Source organism: Antechinus flavipes, chromosome X (genome assembly GCF_016432865.1).
Source record: "Antechinus flavipes isolate AdamAnt ecotype Samford, QLD, Australia chromosome X, AdamAnt_v2, whole genome shotgun sequence".
Taxonomy (NCBI): Eukaryota; Metazoa; Chordata; class Mammalia; order Dasyuromorphia; family Dasyuridae; genus Antechinus; species Antechinus flavipes.
In genome coordinates this window covers 51089988-51110908 of record NC_067404.1, presented here as the reverse complement: position 1 = coordinate 51110908, position 20921 = coordinate 51089988, and the positions used below count along the sequence as shown (strand labels likewise).

The 20921-nt window shown below is 33.9% G+C and overlaps 1 protein-coding gene across 7 annotated transcripts in view; it reads right to left on the bottom strand.

Annotated features, from left to right (window-relative positions):
• Positions 1–4518: 4518 nt before the first annotated feature.
• THOC2 (THO complex subunit 2) overlaps positions 4519–20921 on the bottom strand; it is an 83368-nt gene continuing 66965 nt past the window's right edge. For 3 of the 7 annotated variants that reach the window (XM_051968611.1, XM_051968616.1, XM_051968617.1), the window contains 5 exons: positions 10779–10916; positions 10383–10455; positions 10146–10300; positions 7934–8708; positions 4519–5355 (listed from right to left, as the gene is read on the bottom strand). In XM_051968611.1, coding sequence (XP_051824571.1) covers positions 8613–8708; positions 10146–10300; positions 10383–10455; positions 10779–10916 — 462 coding nt within the window. In that variant the 3' untranslated portion in view covers positions 4519–5355; positions 7934–8612. Of the gene's footprint in view, positions 5356–6550; positions 7023–7555; positions 7600–7933; positions 8709–10145; positions 10301–10382; positions 10456–10778; positions 10917–20921 lie in introns of all 7 variants that reach the window. The other 4 variants (XM_051968612.1, XM_051968614.1, XM_051968613.1 and 1 more) reach the window with 4 other exon arrangements.

Genomic DNA, 20921 nt, shown 5'->3' with positions numbered 1-20921 from the left:
GCAACATGACAAATATGGGAATATATTTAGAAGAATTGAATATGTTTCACCTATATTGGATTGTTTGTTGTCTTGGGAAGGGGAGAGAAAATTTGGCACACGAGGTTTTGCAGAAACAATAAGAATTGGCAACAAATTGAATGTGAGGGCGAGTGAATTGAAGATAACACTGAGATAATGAGCCCAGGAAATTGGGAACACAATGGTGCTCTTAATAGAAATGGGAAAGGTAGGAAGAAGGGGAGGCTATGGGGAAAGATAAATGTTTTAGATTATGTTAAGATTTCTATAAGACATTTGAAGATGCAAGACTGGAGGTCAGGGGAGAGGTTAGGGCTGGGTAAATAGATCTGAGAATCATATGCATGAAAATGATCATTGAACTCATGGGAGCTGGTGAGTTCTCCAAGTGAAATAGTATATAGAATGTAAACAGAAAAGGATCAGAATAGACTTTTAGGGACAAATATTTAGAAGGTGATAAGATAAAGTTCCAGCAAAGGAAACTGAAAAGAAAAAGACTTGTAAGAGGTAAGCCAGAGGAGGTAAGCCAAAAACCCACAGAGAAGAGAGTAATCAACAGTGTCAAAGGATACAGAGGGTTTGAGGAGAAGGAATGAGGAAAAAACTATTAGATTTGGTATTTAAGAAATCACTGGTAACACTGAAGAGAGTAGTTTCAATTGAATGAGATCAGAAGCCACGATGGAGAGTTAAGAAGTGAAAGAAAAAGAGTTCCTAGGAATTTTCAGCAAAGGTGACAGTGGTCAGATAAGTAGGAGGAAAAGCAGGAAAGAATAGTATCATAAAAACCCAGGTGGTCAAACAAGGAAATAGTTAAAGGATTGAAAAGAGATTGTTGGATTTAACAATTAACAGAGCTTTGGTAATTTGGACTAATCTTTTTTGTATTGTACTACATGTTTCTTATTTCTTATATATCATTCAGGGAGAAGCTAGCTATGTAAGTCCAGGCTACTAGGCTTAGAGAGATATGAAACTACATAGAGCATTACAGGAAGAAATCTTAAAAGGGAAAGTTGGTTCTCCATCTAATGAGAAAAAATTATTCAGTACTCTGGCATATGTTTACACTTATTTCTTGGGTTATTTTGATGGTAATGATAGCCCATTGATATTTTTTCATAATGGGAGAGTCTTGTCCATATATTCCCAGGGGAGGGGTTTCCACCTAACACAATAGGGGCCTTTTCTTGTCACTGTGTGGACACCATGGAGCAGTGGGCTGTTCCTATGTTGGTTATTCCTTGTCTTAGTCACATGATAAGCCCACCATCTTTTCTGGCCAAACATCTATGATGATGGCATTTCCCTTGTGCCATACTAGGTTATTTAATACTTCATTAAAATGAGTTGATTCTACGTAATTGATACTTTAGGGACTTGTTCATTCTCCAGAAAAAGGACAATGTTTTTGCTTAATTTAGTGCCTAGGACATCCTGGGGCTTCCTATTAAGAGTTCCAGATACTGCACTAAGTTTCAAAAATCAAAGCATCAATAATAAAATAAGACTTGACTTATGATTTATCATTGGTGGAGGAAATTTTCAAATGAGGAACCTCCCTTTCAGGTAACTGAACTGACCAGAACAAGTAGTATTCCAAATCTTTCTCCAGAACCAATGTGGCAGGTATGAGAAAAGTGCTGGATGAAATAACTGGAGACGTAGTGTTGACAGAGAGGAACTGTGCACCACTAAGGACTAATGATGGAAAAAAAGTGTGAGAAAGAGGTTCAGGAAAAATGTGAAGGTTTGGGGGTTATTGGGGGAGGATTGTTTTGTTTCTTACTATGGAATGAGAATTTGAGGACACAGTGGAAGGTTGGATTGGGCCATGGATGGAGTTGGGTTGAGAAATGGGAGTGAAAACACATGTGGACATAGCAAGGGACAGTTTTTTCCTAATATCAAATTATTTTTACAGAAATAGTCAAACAAGAAATGTCTTAATGAAAACAGTGGGTGGCAAATGGAAAGAGAAGCTGTTTCCAAGGAGTGTTGCAGAAAAAGTTGGGTCCCGCCTGGGTCTATCTTTTCACCTTGACAGCCTAGAGAGCAGGGCAAGTCATGGAGGTAGGGGTGCGAGGTTAAGTAGCAATTCCTCTGACAGGCATATATGTTGTTAGCAGACAGGTCTGCTCTTCTCTTCCAGGGAGTCTAGTGCAATAGGGGAGAGGGCAAGGGAGTTAGTTGGGGAGATGTAAAGGAAGCAGAATTCAAACGCGTAGAGAGCCACAACTTTGGAGAAGTATACTTGAAACAAGGACATTTACAGGGGGTTAACTCAATAGAATCGATGAGATGATGGTTCTCTTGTACACATATATACTTAGTGCTTAGCATGGTGATATAATGGTTCCCTAGTTCACACATACATAGTGTGCCGTGATGATGTAATCATACCGAGCTATTTAAGGGCTGAGAAGGACTGGAAATGAGACATTCCATTTTTGACCATCCTCCTGGTGGCTCTCCTGCCTCCTGCACTCCTTAATTCCAGAAAGCTAGCCCAAACATTACACAAATCCTCTCCTACCCTAACATTACACAATTAATGTTGGACAGCATGTGGTCCAACTCGAGTTCCTTAAAAGGGTCAGCCAGACTAAAAGACTGTCTCCCCTTTCTTTGTATGTCAGCTGTGATCCTTTCTATTATTGTTTTCAACTTCATCTTTCTCTGTGGCTTATTGAGGTGATCCTTTATCCCTGAAGATTCTACCATACCCCATATACCCCATCTTTTCTCAACTATTAAGGAAACGTTCTTCAATACTTAGCCCTCCCTCAACTCAAATTCTCTCCACAGATTACTTTTGAAAGAAGAGAAGCAGACTTCTCTCATTTTTTCACTGTGTATCTTTATTTTTCAGATGTGTTTTTTACATGCAACAAGCTGTTGGGTTTTGTTTTCCTACCTATTCTGCCACTTTCAATTTTACTAGATTATTTAACCTAGTTACATTTAAGATTATTGCTGAGTTTGTGCTTTTCTCTATTTCATATTGATCTGTATCAATACAAAGTCATCACTTCCTTGAAATACATAAGTAGATAGGTAAGAAGTTTAAAAAATTCCTCCTTCCCCTGCTGAGAACTATGGTTCAAAATCTTTCCTCCCCTTAGCATAAAAAACATACTTTTGTAGTAGCCTTTCCAAGATATTTTAATTGACTTCATTCTCCTTTCATCTTTCCAAAGAACTTAGCATAGTGCTGGGCACACAATAGGTGCTTAACAGATAATATTCTAAGAATGAGATAAGAAGACAGATGGATCATTAACTACTTATTTTCTTACAATAATATGAAGTAGTTCTAAATGTGAAGTCTCCATTCTGTATACCACTTCATGATCACATTTTTTAGCTCTCCAACCAAATGCCAGTCTCTCTGTGTACTGTTTCTATTGTTTTGTTACTGGTGGGTGCCTTCTGTTACACTTCACTTAAAAACATCAATTAATAAAGTACTATTTGCAGAGTGAAACCTGGTTTAGCACTTAGCACAGTTCCCTCTTTTCCTACCGCCATTACCACCCTAAGTGCTGGCCATCTGCAAGGACCCATATATTCAATCCAGGAGGCGAGATGCAATTCTGGAAGGCACAGCCTTTGCTCAGAGAAGATAAATGGTCACAATAGACACATTTACCTCAATCCCTCAACTCAAGCATTCTCAATTTATTCTCAGTTCTCCCATACCCTATAATAGTGAAGGAATTACCAACTGATCAAAAAATTGGTGGGCAAAAGAATTTGGTAACCACTGGTAAATTTAAAGAATGAAGAGATGTATATTATCACTTGTCCAGCATAGCAATCATTCTGGCAGAAAAAACTAGTAATAATGGAGTACAAGCCAAACTCAAGATTAAGACATTTGATTGTCAGACCCAAAGATGTTACTGAAATTACTTCTCAGACTACTTATTTATGATTTTGAAAGTCACCATTACTGAGTTTTATATTGGAATTGAAATCACTTTTGTTTATGCCGTATGAATAGAAAAAGACTTCATTATACCTTTCCTATAAAATATTCTTTTCTTCACTTATTTTTTTCCAAGTTATAGTAACTTTAAATAGCCTTTAAAGCTCTCTCAAGATTTAGAATACTTTTTTCATCTTAGTAACACAACTAATCTTAATATTTCATGACTTTCTTGTACTTACTACTTCATGTAACTTTGCTCTACTTATGTCAAAAGGTTTCAATATAAATAAATCTCTGATTCGAAGAAATACACAAACATACCACCTATCTAACAGATTAACAAATTTTCAAATTACTCCGATTTCCTGGGTCAATCATATTTAAAAGAGGACCTTGCAGCAATCAAGACAAAAAAAAACCACTTTCTACTGAAGTGAGAGGATGGGAGAATAGTTGAAGAAAAATGTATACACGTATAAATGTATGTTTCTGAATGAATGGATATCCCTGACCCACCTTTAACTGAGAAAGCAACAATACACACAAAGATTTACAACTCATTGAGAAAAACTATTGTTTATTTAGAAAAAAAGGTTACACTGGTAGAATTCAGTAGATTAAAAAAAAATTTAATGCCATTATGAAACTTTTCAGACTAGTTAAGTGATTAAAAAGTTCATGTAGTGGAAGAACTGAATGAAGCTTAATTAATTTTGGTTTTCTGAGGAATTATTTTTCCCAATTTATCTAAAAACATTATGGACAAAGAAAAAGGGCATGGGGCAAATGACAACTTAACTACTTTTCCTTCTAATTAAACAAGTCTTAATGTTGTACACATAATAAACATAATAAAATGCCTAAGGACTGCATGGAACAGTGCTACCAACTTGTTTTTTAGTTACTGATATTAAAACCAGGCCAAATAATAATAAATCTTAAAAAACGGAGTTTTCAATGAGGTAAACTTCAAAACTAACGGTTAAACAGCTGTTTATTTTGTTTCCAATAATAAAAAGAATGCACTGAAAATTGACAGAACAACTAAACCCAGGCAGTATTTAGACAATCTAAACTGAAATTCTAGTACACATGTAACCTCCTCATTTGCTCCATGGCAACTGTTTGTTTGCAGCACATTGTGCTAAAAAAAAAAATAGGGAATAAGTAACACTTTCAGCCACATACTGAAAATAAATGTGTAAGAACCTAAGCAACAAGTTAAAATACAGAAATGCACAACTCAACAACTTTTAGTTTTTTCAGCATGGGGAAAATAAAGCAGAAAACTGAATAATTTAAGGAGATGTAGATGGGTCCTCTTTGTTCACAAATTTCTGTGCCATCTACTTAGGAAAAGACATTTCTGGTCAAAGATGACAATCTTTCCATTTCACCTGAAAGAAACAAAGAAATGACACTGATAAGATGGATTATGGGAAAGATGGTAATCATATTCTTGACCAAAAAAAAATTTTTTTATTTCAGTGTTAAAAGCCATTAGTCATTTATAATGCTGAGGTATGTCATAAAAACATGAAATAATAGTGTAAAAGAATTATAATAAAACCTAGAATATTTTCAGATAAAACATTCCAAAGAGTCAATAAATTTGCCAAAAACAGAGAACAAACCCAATAAAATAAGAACTCAACTCTACGTGATTAACAAATGTCTAAAATAGGACCCCAAGAACAAAGCAGACAAAAACATGGTGTCATCATTTTACTACTTTTTTCCAAAAAGAGATGAGAAAACAGACAGCCATCAGACACAAGTTTGAATACCAAGGAAATAAGTATGGAAGGGGAAAAGAAAATTTGACTTTTCCCAAGTTTTAATAGTGCTTCAAGTAAGTACAATCTCACAATTATAAAAACTGGTTTAGAAAAAAGTCCATTAACTCAATTATACTCGTTTTTAACTTCAGTTCAACATAAAATGCAAAAGTTTGTTAAAAAACCTGAATTTAAATATTTCATTTACATAAAAGCAATAATTCCTATTTGTGCATTTTGCACATCTAGTTCATTTCCATATTTGTACTTCATTTTAGACACAAATAAGGCACATAATAGGCAGCAAATAAATCCTTGATCATGTGACAAGACAGGAAAAGAATGAAATTTTCATGTTCAAGGAGCTTACAAATGAAAACCTTGACCAAAGCTTTACGAGTGATGGATGAGGGGACAGTAGACAGAACAAAGCAAGAGAGTTTTTTATTTGGTAAACAAAGATGTAGAAAGAAAAATCAAAGTGTAGAAGATTTAAGGAGAAAGACAAGAGGTTTCATCTTAATGTTAAGTATAACAAAGTGGGTGCTGCCAAGATCTAAAACGATCAAGAAAGGTCAGGACATTGGGATAAAAGTAACATCTTACACATGGATACAAAAAAAAAAAAAAAAAAAAAAAAAAAATCAACTTCACAAGCCTAACACCAGGGGAGGCATGGTTAAAAAGCAGATATTCTAAAGGGGTGCAAGTTCAATTTAAGTAAGCAGTATGACGCAGAAGCTTAAAAAAGCCATTTTGATCTTGGGTTACATTAAGAATATGAGCATTAAAAATTTTTCTGCCCATGTCAGACCTTATCTAGAGTACTGTGTTCAGTTCTGGGTACCATGGTCTACAGACACTGATAAAATAGTGTCCAAGGGAGGGCAACCAGGATAGGTGATGGATCTTGAGTCTATGTCATGAGAATCGGTTGAAACGACGAGGATCTTTAGCCTGGAGAAGGAAACATGTTAACTGTCTTCAAATATATGTAGAGCTATTATTTGGCGAATGTATTAGACTCGTTAGAATCAGGAGCACTAGATGAAGTTACAAAGTAGTAAATTAAAATCTGTTATTAGAACAAACTTCATAACAAGCAGAGCTGTCCAAAAGCGAAATTGCCTGCGGAGGTGGTAGGTTCCCCTTCCTTCCTTTTCAAGCCGAGGCTGGAGGACCACATGAGGTATTATTTTCTTTTGTTTATGTTTTGAACTAGTTGGCCAGTGAGGTCTCTTTCAACTCTCAGATTCTGTGATAATTCTGAGAGGTAAGTGAATCCCCTGGATAGATACACAAGACTAGAAATTAGAGAAATTAGTTTGGGAGGTGACTATAAGTAGATGGTAGTCCAAAGTCACAAAGAAATGAGTTTTTCTATATCTACTCTTTGAAAGAAGAGAAAGAATATATTCTCATTTACATGGTGACAGACAAAAGACAAACTTCCCAAAGACCTCTTAGGACAGGCCAATTCCTCTTGAGTAAAGATGAAATAAAAGGATGGCATCAGTGCCCGAGAAAACTCAACAGGATGAAAAAACAATTTCCCAAATAAATCATCTACTTAATTTTGAAGTGCTTAATAACAAATATTTAACTTTTACTTCTAATTACGCTTCTACTACATGTAAAGGTTCTGTATTCAGTTTTGAGGAAGGTTACAAAGAGTTAAGATATAGTCCCTGTCCCTACCCTTACCCCTACCCCTTACCCTTACCCTTACCCCTACCCCTACCCCTACCCTTAAAGAATTTAAGGTCTAGTAGGAGAGGTAAAATTATGCTCACAAAAATAAAAAAATTAAATGTTAGACCTGTGTTAGGAGTGACAATCCACAAGAAGTCGTAGGAACTATCCCTTCAGACAAAGAAAACCAAGCTTTAATATAGTGCACAGATCCAGAGATGGTAAAAAAAAAAAAAAAACCAAGAACAGATGAAGTTAGACTTTTTGGTACACATCTTAGTATTTAAAAATCTTTTTTTTTTAAACTAAGGAATAGAGCGAAGACCCTAAAGCCCTGAAACAACTCTGAAACAACTATATTAAATCTTATTTCACATTTATACTCAAAAGAAGCAGTAGTACTTAAATAACAATTTCACATAGTCCTATTTTTCAAGACAAAAAACCTTGACTGAAATATCACTTTATCTTTCTATTTTGAAAGGGAAAGGACAGAAACTCTCACCTTGATCGAAAGTCTTCATTATCTGTGCTTGTCTGAAGACTTATGAGTAGATTTTTAATTAAGGAAAACAAGTTTGGAAAAAAGTGACCTGTCTCTCCACCAACAAACACATCTGACCCTCCTCAGAGTCCTGCAACCTGTTCCACTGTGCCTGAATTATAGAAATTTTCTCTTCAATTGCCCCTACCACCCAGGTTTTTCCTCCTCTTCCCTTTCTTCCCAAAGCAGCTAGATGGCACAGTGGATAGAATGCTGGACTTGATGTCAAAGAGACCCAAATTCAAATCCTGCCTTCAAAACACTAGCCATGAGGACCCTGAACAAGTCACAGTCTCTCCTAGCCTTCCAGGGTTGTCAGGAGAATCAAATGAGATAACAAGTACTTTGAAAACCTTAACATGCTACATAATGCCAACTATTATCATCCAAGTGGTAGTGACAATATTGTCCTGAAACAGTGCACACCCTCAATGAATCTCCACTTCTCTTGACTCCACAGAACAGACTCCAGAGGCCCCCAAACTTCACAGCTTTTATTATGCCCCAAGCATCCAAGCTGATATGCTTGTAAACATGGTTGGAAAGAGGAGATATTTTTTTATTGGTAGCAATCAGTGAATCAATTTCTGAAAAATTGTAACAACATTCGTGTCTTTCTGTACATCAAGTGAGCACATCTTTAAACACATACAGGATATTGCTTCTTTTCCTCCTTTCCTCCTGTACTGTCCCGTTTCTCTTTTTTCTCTGTTTTTTCCTTATCATGTCGAGAGTCCTATAAGGAGTGTTAGAATTAAGTTACGGTAAAGGACAAAGATGGAAGTCATCCCATACGCCACATTGATATTAGTCACATAATATTTTCTTTCAAAGCTACTCAAAAGCTCTGCCACTTTAAGGCTTAATTTTAATTAATAAACTTTCACCTAAAGCTTAGCATAAAACTGCTAAGTAGAACAATAATGCAAAAAAAAAAATTTGAAAATTTGCAAAAAAAAAAATTTTTTTTCACCGACCTATTTTTATGAGGTGAGATTTACTAATATAATCTCAGTGAGGTAGGAAGCATGACCTAGAGTCTGGCTTTTTAAACTGGTTCATGACCCCATATGGGATCACAAAATTATGATTTATTATCAGTAAAAGTTTTATTTGTATACCTATTTTACATACACATATACCCATAGTCATGTAAAAATGTGTCCAGCAAAAAGGGAGAGCAAGTGGAAAAAATTTAAGAAGACCTGCCCTAGAGCAATGAGGATAAATTCAAACAGAAATGGGAAGCACTAAATTAGACACAAGGACGCCTGCAAGCTGACTTAATTTTAAAATGTAATACTATCTATGTTTTATTGTATTTTTATTTATCTTGTTAAGTATTTCCCAATTAACAATTTTATCTGATTTGGGCTGTATTTAGTAGAGTAATGGCAGGTCACATATTTGATATCTCTGATACAGAGGTCAGAAATTTAGGCCAGTACTCAGTCACGAAGAAGTTTAAAACCTCACCTCTGATGATTAAACTGAACGACCCTAGACAAGTCAATTAACTTCTGTGTGCCTTGGGCAACTCCCTGAGAATTATTTTCTAATCTATAGATTTATAGACAAAATCAAAGGTTGTTCACAAACCACAAATCCCTTTCCATAAACAGTAGACATAATTACATGTCTCTGTTTAAGAAAATGCTATCCCCTCTCTATTGAATTTTAAAATGTATTATACGCTTTACTGTAAATAAACATCTCTAACATAAATATTGTTAGAGTTTAAAAAAATTATTAATTATTGAAGACAGTCTAGCTCCATATAAGGGATATAATAAAAGTAACATATTCTGGAGAAGATACTAAAAATGTAAAGTATACCATATGATGAAAGAACTACAAGGAAAGGTTAAAACTGAGTGGACACCCCCAAAAAAAACAAAAACAAAAACAAAAACAAAAACAAACAAACAAAAACAAAACAAACAAACAAAAACTCTAAAATTACCTCCTTACAGACTAACTTTCCTAACAATCTGAGACAGAATAATGGTTAAATTAATCCAAAAAAATCTAATGCTGCTTCCTTTGACACTCCACATTTTTAAAAGATAATTAAAAAGGAGTATTTGAGTAGCAATTTTTTTTTAAATTCCCTAAAATCATTCTGAGACTTATTTTTAACCTTGAAATTTATTGTGGGGGGTTTTAAATTTACCTTTTTACTACCAGAAGAGCTTTTCTCCATTTTGTCCATTTTAATGGCATCGCTGCCTTTTTCTTTGCCTGAAGATTTAGATTTGTTTTTGTCCTTCTCATTTGAACGAGGAGAATCTGATGGACTTTCACTTTTACTATGTTTTGAAGCACCAGCTAAAATTGCAAAGAACATGATGAAAGCCCTTTTCTATTCAGTCTGGGGATGTTTACAAATGAATTTGAAAAATCTACCTACTTGTTCCATTTTCCTCTTTACGCCTCTTGGTGGAGGAGTCCTGGGGTGCTTCACGGTCATTGTTTGAATGCTCCTAAAGCAAAGATGAATTATGGGGTAAGCATATGATCTTGTTACAAGCTATCAATAATAACTAGCACTCTATAACAATTCTAATATTTTCACTTACTTGGAATTGGCTTTTTAAATTATTAAAGCCAATATCAAGTCACTAGGCTGAAGTTCCTTATTATAAAAGATCATAAGTTCTGAAGTGTATTTTAACAAAATACAATGGATATTCCACTAATTTTTAGAAAAAAGTAAATAATGACCTATGAGGTAAAGCAATTTTTAAAGCTCTAATTAAATGTATGTCTTTCATTTTCAAAATAGGTTTTAAAAAAGGTCACTAACCCTTTTTCGATCTTTCCTGTCCTTGTCCTCTTTCTTCTCTCTCTCTCTGGATCTTTCCCTTAACTTGTCCAAATCTTTCTTTTCCATTTCTCTCTCCTTACTCTTGGACAGTACTGGAGTAGTGTGATTAATGTAGTGCTGTGAAATTGAAGAAATATTGCTAAAGATTAGAGGTTTCCAGTATTTTGGAGGGGGAAAAAAGGGTTTTTTTAATGGAAGCTGAATTTAGAGCCAAAAATAAATTAGCCAGGTCTCTAAATTACATAAGAGTAACTAAAGAGAACCTTGGCATAAAATACCAAAAAGCCTTCAATTCTTGATATTTGATAAATCTTCATGTAAACTAATTATTTGATCTACATATATTACAAACTAAAGATAGTCATTAACAAATTATCTCCCCAAAAATTGTGTGGCAGTTTTACTAACAAGATAACCATATACTGACTTAGGCAAGACCCAACTCAAGACACCAACTTTTAAAAGTAACAGGAAAATACTGACTGAATTTTCCTAAACATGCTACGTTAGTGTAAAGAACAGTATCATTCACTGACAATGATCAAAATTTTTTAAAGAAAATAAGTGAAAACTAAACTGTCTCCTCTATGAAATGCCCTTGCAAAAATAAATAAATGAATGAATGAATGAATGAATAAATAAATAAATTTGAGAAATTAAAAAACTCAGAACTTTTGGCCTCTACTATACAAAGCTGTGAGATCTCCGGAATAAACATGACAACAACAAATGGCTATTATTGTGGCTCGAAGAAACCCAGAAAAAAGTTCAGTATGGAGAAACAATTCAAATACTGAAAATGGTAATTCACTGTTTCCTCTTGCCTCTCTCTCTCTCCCCCAAATGTACTAGGGAAAAACAAAAACAAACAAAAAAAGTAAAAAGCAAACAAGAAAGATAATCAAAATGCCTCCTATAGATTTATATCTGAAATCTATACAAATAAATAGGACCTGACGCTATCCATTTTTGTTATAATTTAGTGATGTACTTTTAAAAATTACTGGGAGACATTCAAATGACAGCCTATTATTTTTATCTAAAAACCATCATTTTAAAAATTCAAAGATTCATTAAATGGTATAGTTCAAAAAAATGTATTTGCCTTTCTAACCCTTGAAAAGTAGTAATCTCTGCTCTGCTGTAACACTTCTAGTAATACAGGATTCACTACCTCTAGAAACAGGCCACTCCATTTTGTAGAGTTCTATTATAACGTCTTCTTTATACTGAGCAGCAAAAAAAAAAAACCGCCTGCTTAGATAAAACTTCAATCCACTGGTACAAATTCAACTCAAAAGCTATCTGGAATTATCCAAAATCAATCTGGTCTTGTCTATATAACACCACTTAAAACATTTAGAAACATATATTATGCTATCTTCAAGTCTTTTCTCTATTATGAATAACTTTAGTTCTTTCAAGCCTTTTTAACATAGTGGGTTTTGGACCTCTTCTTCTACATTCATTCCAGATTTTCAATGCCCTTCTTGAAATGTAGTGCCCAGAACTGGAAAAGATACTCTAGATGTGATCTAATAAAGGCTAAGTACATCTCTTATTCCAGGGATTATAATTTAATACACCCTAAAATCACATATGACTTTTGTCAGTCACCAGTTGTGAGCCTGTACTTAAACAAACACCCCTGTCATTTTTAACACAAATGGTTAAACCGATCTTCCCCCAATCCTGTTCTTGTGAAGAGATTTTTAACCCAAGTACAAAACTTTACAATGCTTAATATTCAATTTCACTCAGATTTAACCCATTGTTGTTCCAACCCATTAAAATTTTTATGGATTCTGATTTTGTTATATATTCTAATTAGTTTCCTTATTAAGCTTTGAAATATCATGTAAAAACTTGAGAAATATATCATCTGTGGCTTTTTTTAAACAAGTTTTGTAGATTCCTGTTTTTTCTTCTAACTTCATTTACACTTAATCACATACCCATGCCCACGCACACACACACTGCCATCACCAAATTAACCCTCTATAATAAAAGGAAATAGTTAAGCAAATCTGACCGACAAAGAGACTGTTGTGGAGTAATATATGCAACATAACACAGTAATTCATTTTATCATCTGTTTTCCAGAAGCAAGATAGAACAGTTACTGCAATTAAACGAAGTTCAGCAGCCTTTTTTTTTTACATTGTTTTTGTTTATTCAACTTATTAAAAATTATATAAAAATGCTATACAGAAAGGATGGAAATCCATGACTTAGCACTAGAGGCCTCTTACAGACTGGTATCACTGTAATGTTACAAATAAATCCAGCTGACATTTCTCCATTTCCACATGGCTTGCTGATATTAAACTGCATATATCTTTTGACCCAGCAATTACTCACCTAGGTATATACCCCAAAGAGATCAAAGAAAGGAGGAAAGGATCCATATGTACAAAACCTTTTATAGCAGCTTTTTGTAGTGGCAAAAATTGGAAACTGAGGGGCTGCCCATCAATTAAGGAATGGATGAACAAAGTATGATATGTGAATGTTACAGAACACTATTGTATAATAAGAAATGACAAAGAGGATGATTTCAGAAAATTCTGGGAAGACTTCTATTAACAGATACAAATTAAAATAAATGGAAAAAGAACAAAATTGTAAAGACAAGCAATTTTTGAAAGACCTAAAAACTCTAATCAATACAATAAATCACAATTTCAAAGGACTCATGATGAAGTAACCTGTCTACCTCAGAGTTCAGATTTAAGCATATGTTGTTCTATTTCTTTCTTGAGTGGAGAGGTACAACATGACTAATGCAGGAAATTATGTTTCGTGTGTGTGTGTGTGTGCATGTGCACAGTGAGTTTTGTTTTTCTTACTTTCTCAATGGATGGAGGAGAGGAAAGGAAGAAGAGAAATAAAACTGAATTTTAAAGGAAAAAAATATTTGCTGAAATTCAGATGAATTATTAAAATTGAACTAGATGTCTACTAACAAAGACCTTATGAAATTCTACTATTCTAATCTATAGCATTCCCTAAACCAATGGTTCTCAAAACTCTTTTTCTCAGTATCTTTACAGTATTAACAATTATTGAGAATATGTCCAATGAGTTTTTGTTTATATGGGTTACATAATAAATATTTATCATAAATAGAAAAAAAAAAAAAAAAGGATTTCAGAGACCCTCCAGGATTCACTACACCACACTTTGAGAACCACTGCCCTAAACTAATTCTAATACTCTTATCCAAATTAGAAATTAAGAAATTTTTAGCCAATATAGCAATTCAACCAACTAATCAAAACTGCAGGTAATCCAAAAGATAATGGAATAACATGGTAGAAGCAAAATATTAGGTTCAGTCCTAAACTTTCTTTTCTTCCTCTATACCAAGTGTTAAAAAAAAAAAAAAAAAATGAACAGTGAAGAGGGAGAACCTACATCTTTATTTTCACAAATGTCTTAACTATATACAGGGGTCACCGGACTGCCAAATACAACCTGATGCAAAAAAATGTTAAGGACCCTGTTCTAACTTTTCTCCATCCCTTTTGATAACCTCTTCAGTTCCCATGGGCTTAGCTAGATATATTCAGATGATTCTCAAATGTACATATCCATCCAGCTCCAGTCTTTCTTATCAAATATCTACTGGATATTTCAAACTGACACCTGACACTGAATTTATCGCCTTTCCCCCAAACCAAGGTTATCTTTTTCCAAATCTCCACACTTCTGTCAAAGATAGCACCATCTTTTTAGTATCTTGGGTTTATGGCATTATGCTGGACTCTCACTCTCCTTCATACCCCCCACATATCTATCCAAATCCTGTCCTTTATATCTTTCACATTGATTATCACACTCAAACAACTACCACTTTAGTTCAAACCTCACTTTGATTACTGTACTTGTTTTCCCTGCCTAAAGGGTCTCACCCATCTAGTCCATGACATACTGCTGTCCAGTTTTCCTTAATCACAATTCTGACCACATGAGCCTCCCTAACTCAGACTTCAGTCACTGCTTCTAAAATAAACTCATCTTGATTAGCTTGTGAAGGTTAAGACAATCAATCTCAGCCCTAATCTATCTTTCCAATCTCGCTGGATATTATTCTTCCTCATATACTCTTAAGATCCAGCCAAAATGTTTTTTCCCTGTCCCTTACACATATTACATCTCTCATTTCTGTGACTTTGCTATAATTCTCCATAAACTACTCCCTCCATACCTCTGCCTCATACAATACCCATCTTCTATCAAGATTCAGCTCAAGGTTCAACTTCTACAAGTCTTTCTGGTTTCCAAATGCCAAAAGTCCTCCCTCCCAAACTACCTTGTATTAGCTATTTTATGTGTACGTGGCTTATGTATATTGAGTAACTTGATATTTATACTGCATACATATTTGTTTCTTTAGAATTAGAACTGTCATTAGAATGTCAGTTTAATGAAGGAATTAACAGATATTCAATAAATACTTGTTGGTAATTATAAGCAAAGAGTGAGTAGAAAGGGGGGGGGGCAGTTAATGTATTATAAGGAAAAATGAACCTGGCTGCTGCAATAATACCCAGAAAATATTAAAGTCAGTCCATGATCTTTTATTAAGTTTACTATGTTTATTACTCTGGCAATCACTCTATCCATAATGTAAATTCCTTGGGGAAGAAGGATTGTTATACTTTCAAATCCCTACCACAGTGCTTTGTACATAATAGACTTCTTCATTACAAAATTATTTTCCATTAAACAGTGAGCTTCTTGTGAGTAAGTACTGTTTTTTGTCTTTATATCCCAAGCACTAAGAACTTAGTGACCATTAATAAATTCCTATTATTCATAATGAAACATGCTATCTATATTCAGATAGAGAACTAATAGAAACACTAGAGGAAAGAGGAGAACATGGCTAATATGGGAATTTGTTTTGCTTCACTATATCTATATTGAGAGAGAAAGAGAGAGATTGAGATTGAAAAGTTTATAGCTTTCTCAGTTTGTTTTTCTTGCCCTTACAATGGATGGGGGAGAGGGAAAGGAAGAGACAATTTGGAACTGAAAAATAAAACTGAATTATAAAAGAAAATTAATAAATGCCTATTGACTTGATTTTAATCAAATATCATATGAAAACATGCCTTAAATGATAAATAACAGAAATACATATAAAAACAATTATTAGGCTTTACCTCACACCTATAGAAGTGGATAAATGACAAAGACAGTCAATACTGAAGGAACTATTTACATTCTTGGTAGAGCTGTGAAAAAGTCCAATCTTTCTAGCAAACAATTTAGAACTTTGGCAAAAAAAAAAAAACAAAAAAACATTCCTGAGATGCTTTTATCCAGTAATCCCACTAGAACAAAGATACCTGGGGATGAGGGGATAGAGGAAAGTGTTAAAGCTGGGAAACAGATTCGGGGGGTAAGAAAGCCAGTCTATACAGACACACACACAATAACACATTTTGAAGCCACAGAAAATCTAGAAATAGAATGGGTATGCCTGTCCTAGGCCAGGCTTCACTCAGGCCTAGACACAGTCAGACATAGTTGTATCTGAAATTTACAGGACCCCATTTGAGGATTTATGACAAAGATATTGGAATGGTTTGCCATTTCCTTCTCCAGCTACTTTTACAGATGAGAAACTGAGTCAAACAGGGCAAAAGTGATTTGCCCAGGGTCATATAGGCAAAATTTGAACTCGAAAAGATGAGTCCTTCCTGACTCCAAGCCCAGAACTCTACCCACTGTGCCAGTAGTTTAGGTTTATTGCTGGAACCAAGTAATACACTTGGAAATCACTCAACAAAGTTAAAAAAAAAAATTTACATAGAGCAATAAGATATTCAAAGAAAAATAGGCATTGAAGACATCCTGAATTGTTTCCCATATTACTTAAGTTGCAAACCTACCAGCTGACTATTAAGAGTGCCCTGGAGCTTCTTGGCACTGTCTTGTATCCAAAGATCAGTGAATGGTATCAAACTCAAATAGAAACAGAAGCTACTAAACCATATATAAAGATCCTTTCAAGCTGCATATTGGATTAGTTTTCAAATGTTATGTTATCTATGTTTCACTATTTTTCATCTATTTCACAATTACATTTCAATCTGGTTCAGGCCACACGAGAGTATTTCAGCCACATTTTCAGCCATATTTGAAATCTCTGCTCAGGACAATGAGGTTATGGTAACTTCAATGGTCTGAGCTTTTAGCTTGTTGAGCCAATGAAGTCCTGAGGAAAGTCTCAATGTCTTTTAAAGAAAAACTAGACTAACTTTCAGAAGAGGGAAGGGCTGGAATATGTTCCTACCACAAGGTCCATCAATTAAGGAAATGTCTCAATAAATCATAGTATGTGAAGAGAATCAAATACGCAATGGCAATTACAAGAAATTCAGAGAAATAAACAAACTAGTGAAATAAGCACTACAATAAATACAATAACTCCAACATAAAAATACCATACTAAAAAGTGAATTAATTGTAATGACTCATAAATCAGTCCTAAAGCGATGATAAAATATACCTATTCACTCCTCTTCTCAATAAAGAGGTGAGGGATCAGAAATAAACAAACATATATATATATATATATATATAATATATATATATATATATATATATATATATATATATATATATACACACACACACACATACATACATACATACATACACACACACATATGAGTTTACTATGTATCAGTTTACTTTGATTACCTGTTTTTCTTTGTTACAAGATATTGTTACAAGAAGGACAGTGAGTATCAATTACTTTTTTTTTTCCTTCAGGAAAAGGAAGCAGTGGGTTACAATTTATATTGTTAAAGAGCATACCTACATCAATGAACTGAGATCTGCATGAAGACGCTTTTTCACATATTAGAACCAAAAAGAATCTTTACCTAATAGTTGACTCCAATGACACATAAGTAATGACAAAATACATTAAGTAAACTCAAACTTTTGAAACATTGTGCCAAAATAATGAACTTTCATTTTTAAAAATTGTTTACCAAAACAGATGAAAATACTAAGGATAAAGAAAATGGAAAACAAAAAATGGTATAAAAAAAGTTATGAAACTACTTATTAGCATTTTCCTGGGGTGAACATTATCATCTGCAGAATTAGATATAAAGTAATAAGAATGAATGAAACCTGCATTTATTAAATGCTTGACAAATATCTCATTTACTCTTCACCACAATCCTGTGAATTAGGTGCTATTATTTATTTTACAGATAGAGAAACAAAGACAAACAGAGGTTGAGTGACTTGCCCACAGTACCACACCTAATAGGTGTCTCAAGCCAGATTTGAATTGAGGTCACTCTAATTCCAGGCCCAGCACTCTTTATCAACTCTTCCACCTAACTAATATAAATATATAACAATGTAATCTAAGTGATCTTTTTAAAATTAAAAACAAATGGCTGACACTTTCAAAACTCAACAAAAATGACAGCTGAATTTCAAAGTAAAGAAACCTCCTACCTTTCCAATCATGCCTCATGAAATTAAGGCTTGAATTTTTCATTCTTAAAATAATGGTTCAAGTAGTCTAGTCACTGTTACCAACAAACACTATACAGAATTCCAAATTTACAATCATGCCTCCCCAGAGAAATTTTCCCATATAAAAATATGGGAAATGTGGAAGGATGGGGAGATGGGGGTACCCTTCAATAAAAATAAATAAATAAATGAATGAATGAATGAATGAATGAATAAACAAACAAGTAAGTAAGCCCAGCTTGGCACAGTCAAGATCAAAGTATAATCATGTTGGATGGATCACTCTCTACCTCCCCTTCCCCCATTAAAAAAAAAAAAAAAAAAAAACACGATTTTCTTTCTCTAGGCCTAAGGATGAAGGATGCAAACTGAACTCATCTTAAATGCTTAGATTTGGATTTGATTGTGGCTTCCAATTTTAGGAAGACTGGCACAATTAAAAACAGAATTAATCCTTTAGCTATTGATTAATGCCTCCCTGAATTTCAAGTTGATTCATTTGCCAAGCATATATTTAGATACTCCTGGCATCAAGTATCACCACTGGAATTAAGATATAAATGCCATGATCAGTACTGTAATCTGTTTGTATAAATGAGAATGTAAGTGTTGTATAAATGGGAAAATAGGAAGAAAAAAGTGATTCAATCAAGCAAAAAATTATTTAAAACCTATATGTGTGCAACTGTACTCATAATCATGAAACTGAGACTAAGCTACATTTTTGTAGTCCCCTTTGCCCCCCAAAATTGAACCATATCATTATTTCATATGATGGTTTATAAATGAAAATATTAGACAACTCTAAAGATGAATTGATTGGAGGAAATGTTTACACACACACACAGAGTCAATCCTCCATATTTATTCATTTTCTAAATTAGTAACCATAAAACCAATAACCATCACATTTTCATGGTCATCCTCAGAAATGCACAGAAGAACAAAAGAGAATCTGAGTCTTTCCCCAGTACAAATGTTTTCAGCTGAGGTCGAACAACAATTTGCCTTCTTGTTTCAGCACTCATTCTATAAACAAGTGTCTTTTTCATGGTCTGCACTTTTGGATTTTTCACATTTTTGTGTTTTTCTGTTGGCGATTTCACAATTTAAACTGGCTTCCAAGCACAGTACTGTCAAATGTTCCTAAGCACAAAGTCTGTAATATGTCTTACATAAAAAATGCACAAGTTAGATAAGCTTCATAATGCATAATGCTGTTGGCCATGAGTTCAATGTTTTAAAAAAAAAATCAACAATCCGGCATATCCAGAAAAAGGGAGAAATTAACCAATCCTATCTGGTACTAATCCTGAGGCCTATCTGGAAAGTGTTAAAGTAAATTAGACTTGCAGGAAACTATTTCTCCTAAGAGCAACAATTCAGAATTCACCAATCCAGCTTTCATAACAACTTCATAGAGTTTAACTACCAGTGAATGACGAGAAGTAACTGCAGAGAAAGCAAAGTAAAACTGAAAAGATCAAAAACTAGAATGGGAGCAGAATTTTACAAAGATTCATTAGGTAGCACCGAAAAGGGACAAGGAAAAAGACGTTGAAAAAAGTCTGAAATCCAGAAGTTAAACCCACCCAATAGGACTTAAGTCACCTATTTTGGGGATTACTAAAACTGTATTAAAGTATTTTTTAAAAGCATTTGTTAAGTAACAGAATTCTTTAAAACTTATAAAAATATTATAATATGCATTAAAACATCTTTAAAATTATAGGTGAGACTAAATTCTTAGAAGTTCTGAAAAGCACAAAAAGTTTAGGCACAGTTCTGAAATTCACATGGCGAAGCATTGATTCTATCTAGATAACGATTACTTATTTCTTCAAGTGAATATGAGACGCTTCCACAATATTCTAGATAAAAACTTATGAGCTAAAAAGAAGAGGGAAAAGAGGGTTTAAGGAAAGAGAAAGGAAGAAGAAAAAGGAACTAGATAAATAAGGATAAAAAACAAAACTATTACTTCTTCAGAGAATCACAGAATTTTTACAGGAAAGCATGCTAAAAAAATGAATCAATCTAATTCCAGTGCTATCCACTCCTCTTTTCAAACCAATTTGCAGATAAAAATATTTAAATTCAAGAGAGCTTAAGCAATTTGCTCAACAGTTAAAAAACTTCTGAAAAGACCAGTTCTAAGACATTATTCTACCCAAATTAAAAAAAAAAATTTGATATATATATATATATATATATATATATATACACACACACATATATATATGTACATGTGTATATATACTCATCTCTCTCATTTATATACATATCTGTGTGTGTGTGCACACACGCACGCGCATTTAGGATTAGAGTTGGAGTTGGTTGTACCATTAACTTAGCTATATGACATAACAAGTATCTGTCTCTGTTTCTTCATTTGACAATAGTACTTGACCTACCTACTTCAACAAGGGCACAGTGAAGATGAAATGAGATTAATATAGGTGAAATTTCTTTGACAACAGTATAAAGCAGTACACAAATGTGATATTATCATAAGTCTCTCAGTCTTTTAGTAAAAAACAATCGAATGATTAATTTCATTACTTGAGAAGCAAAGTTCGCTCTTAAAGTCACGAGTGTCATCTCTTA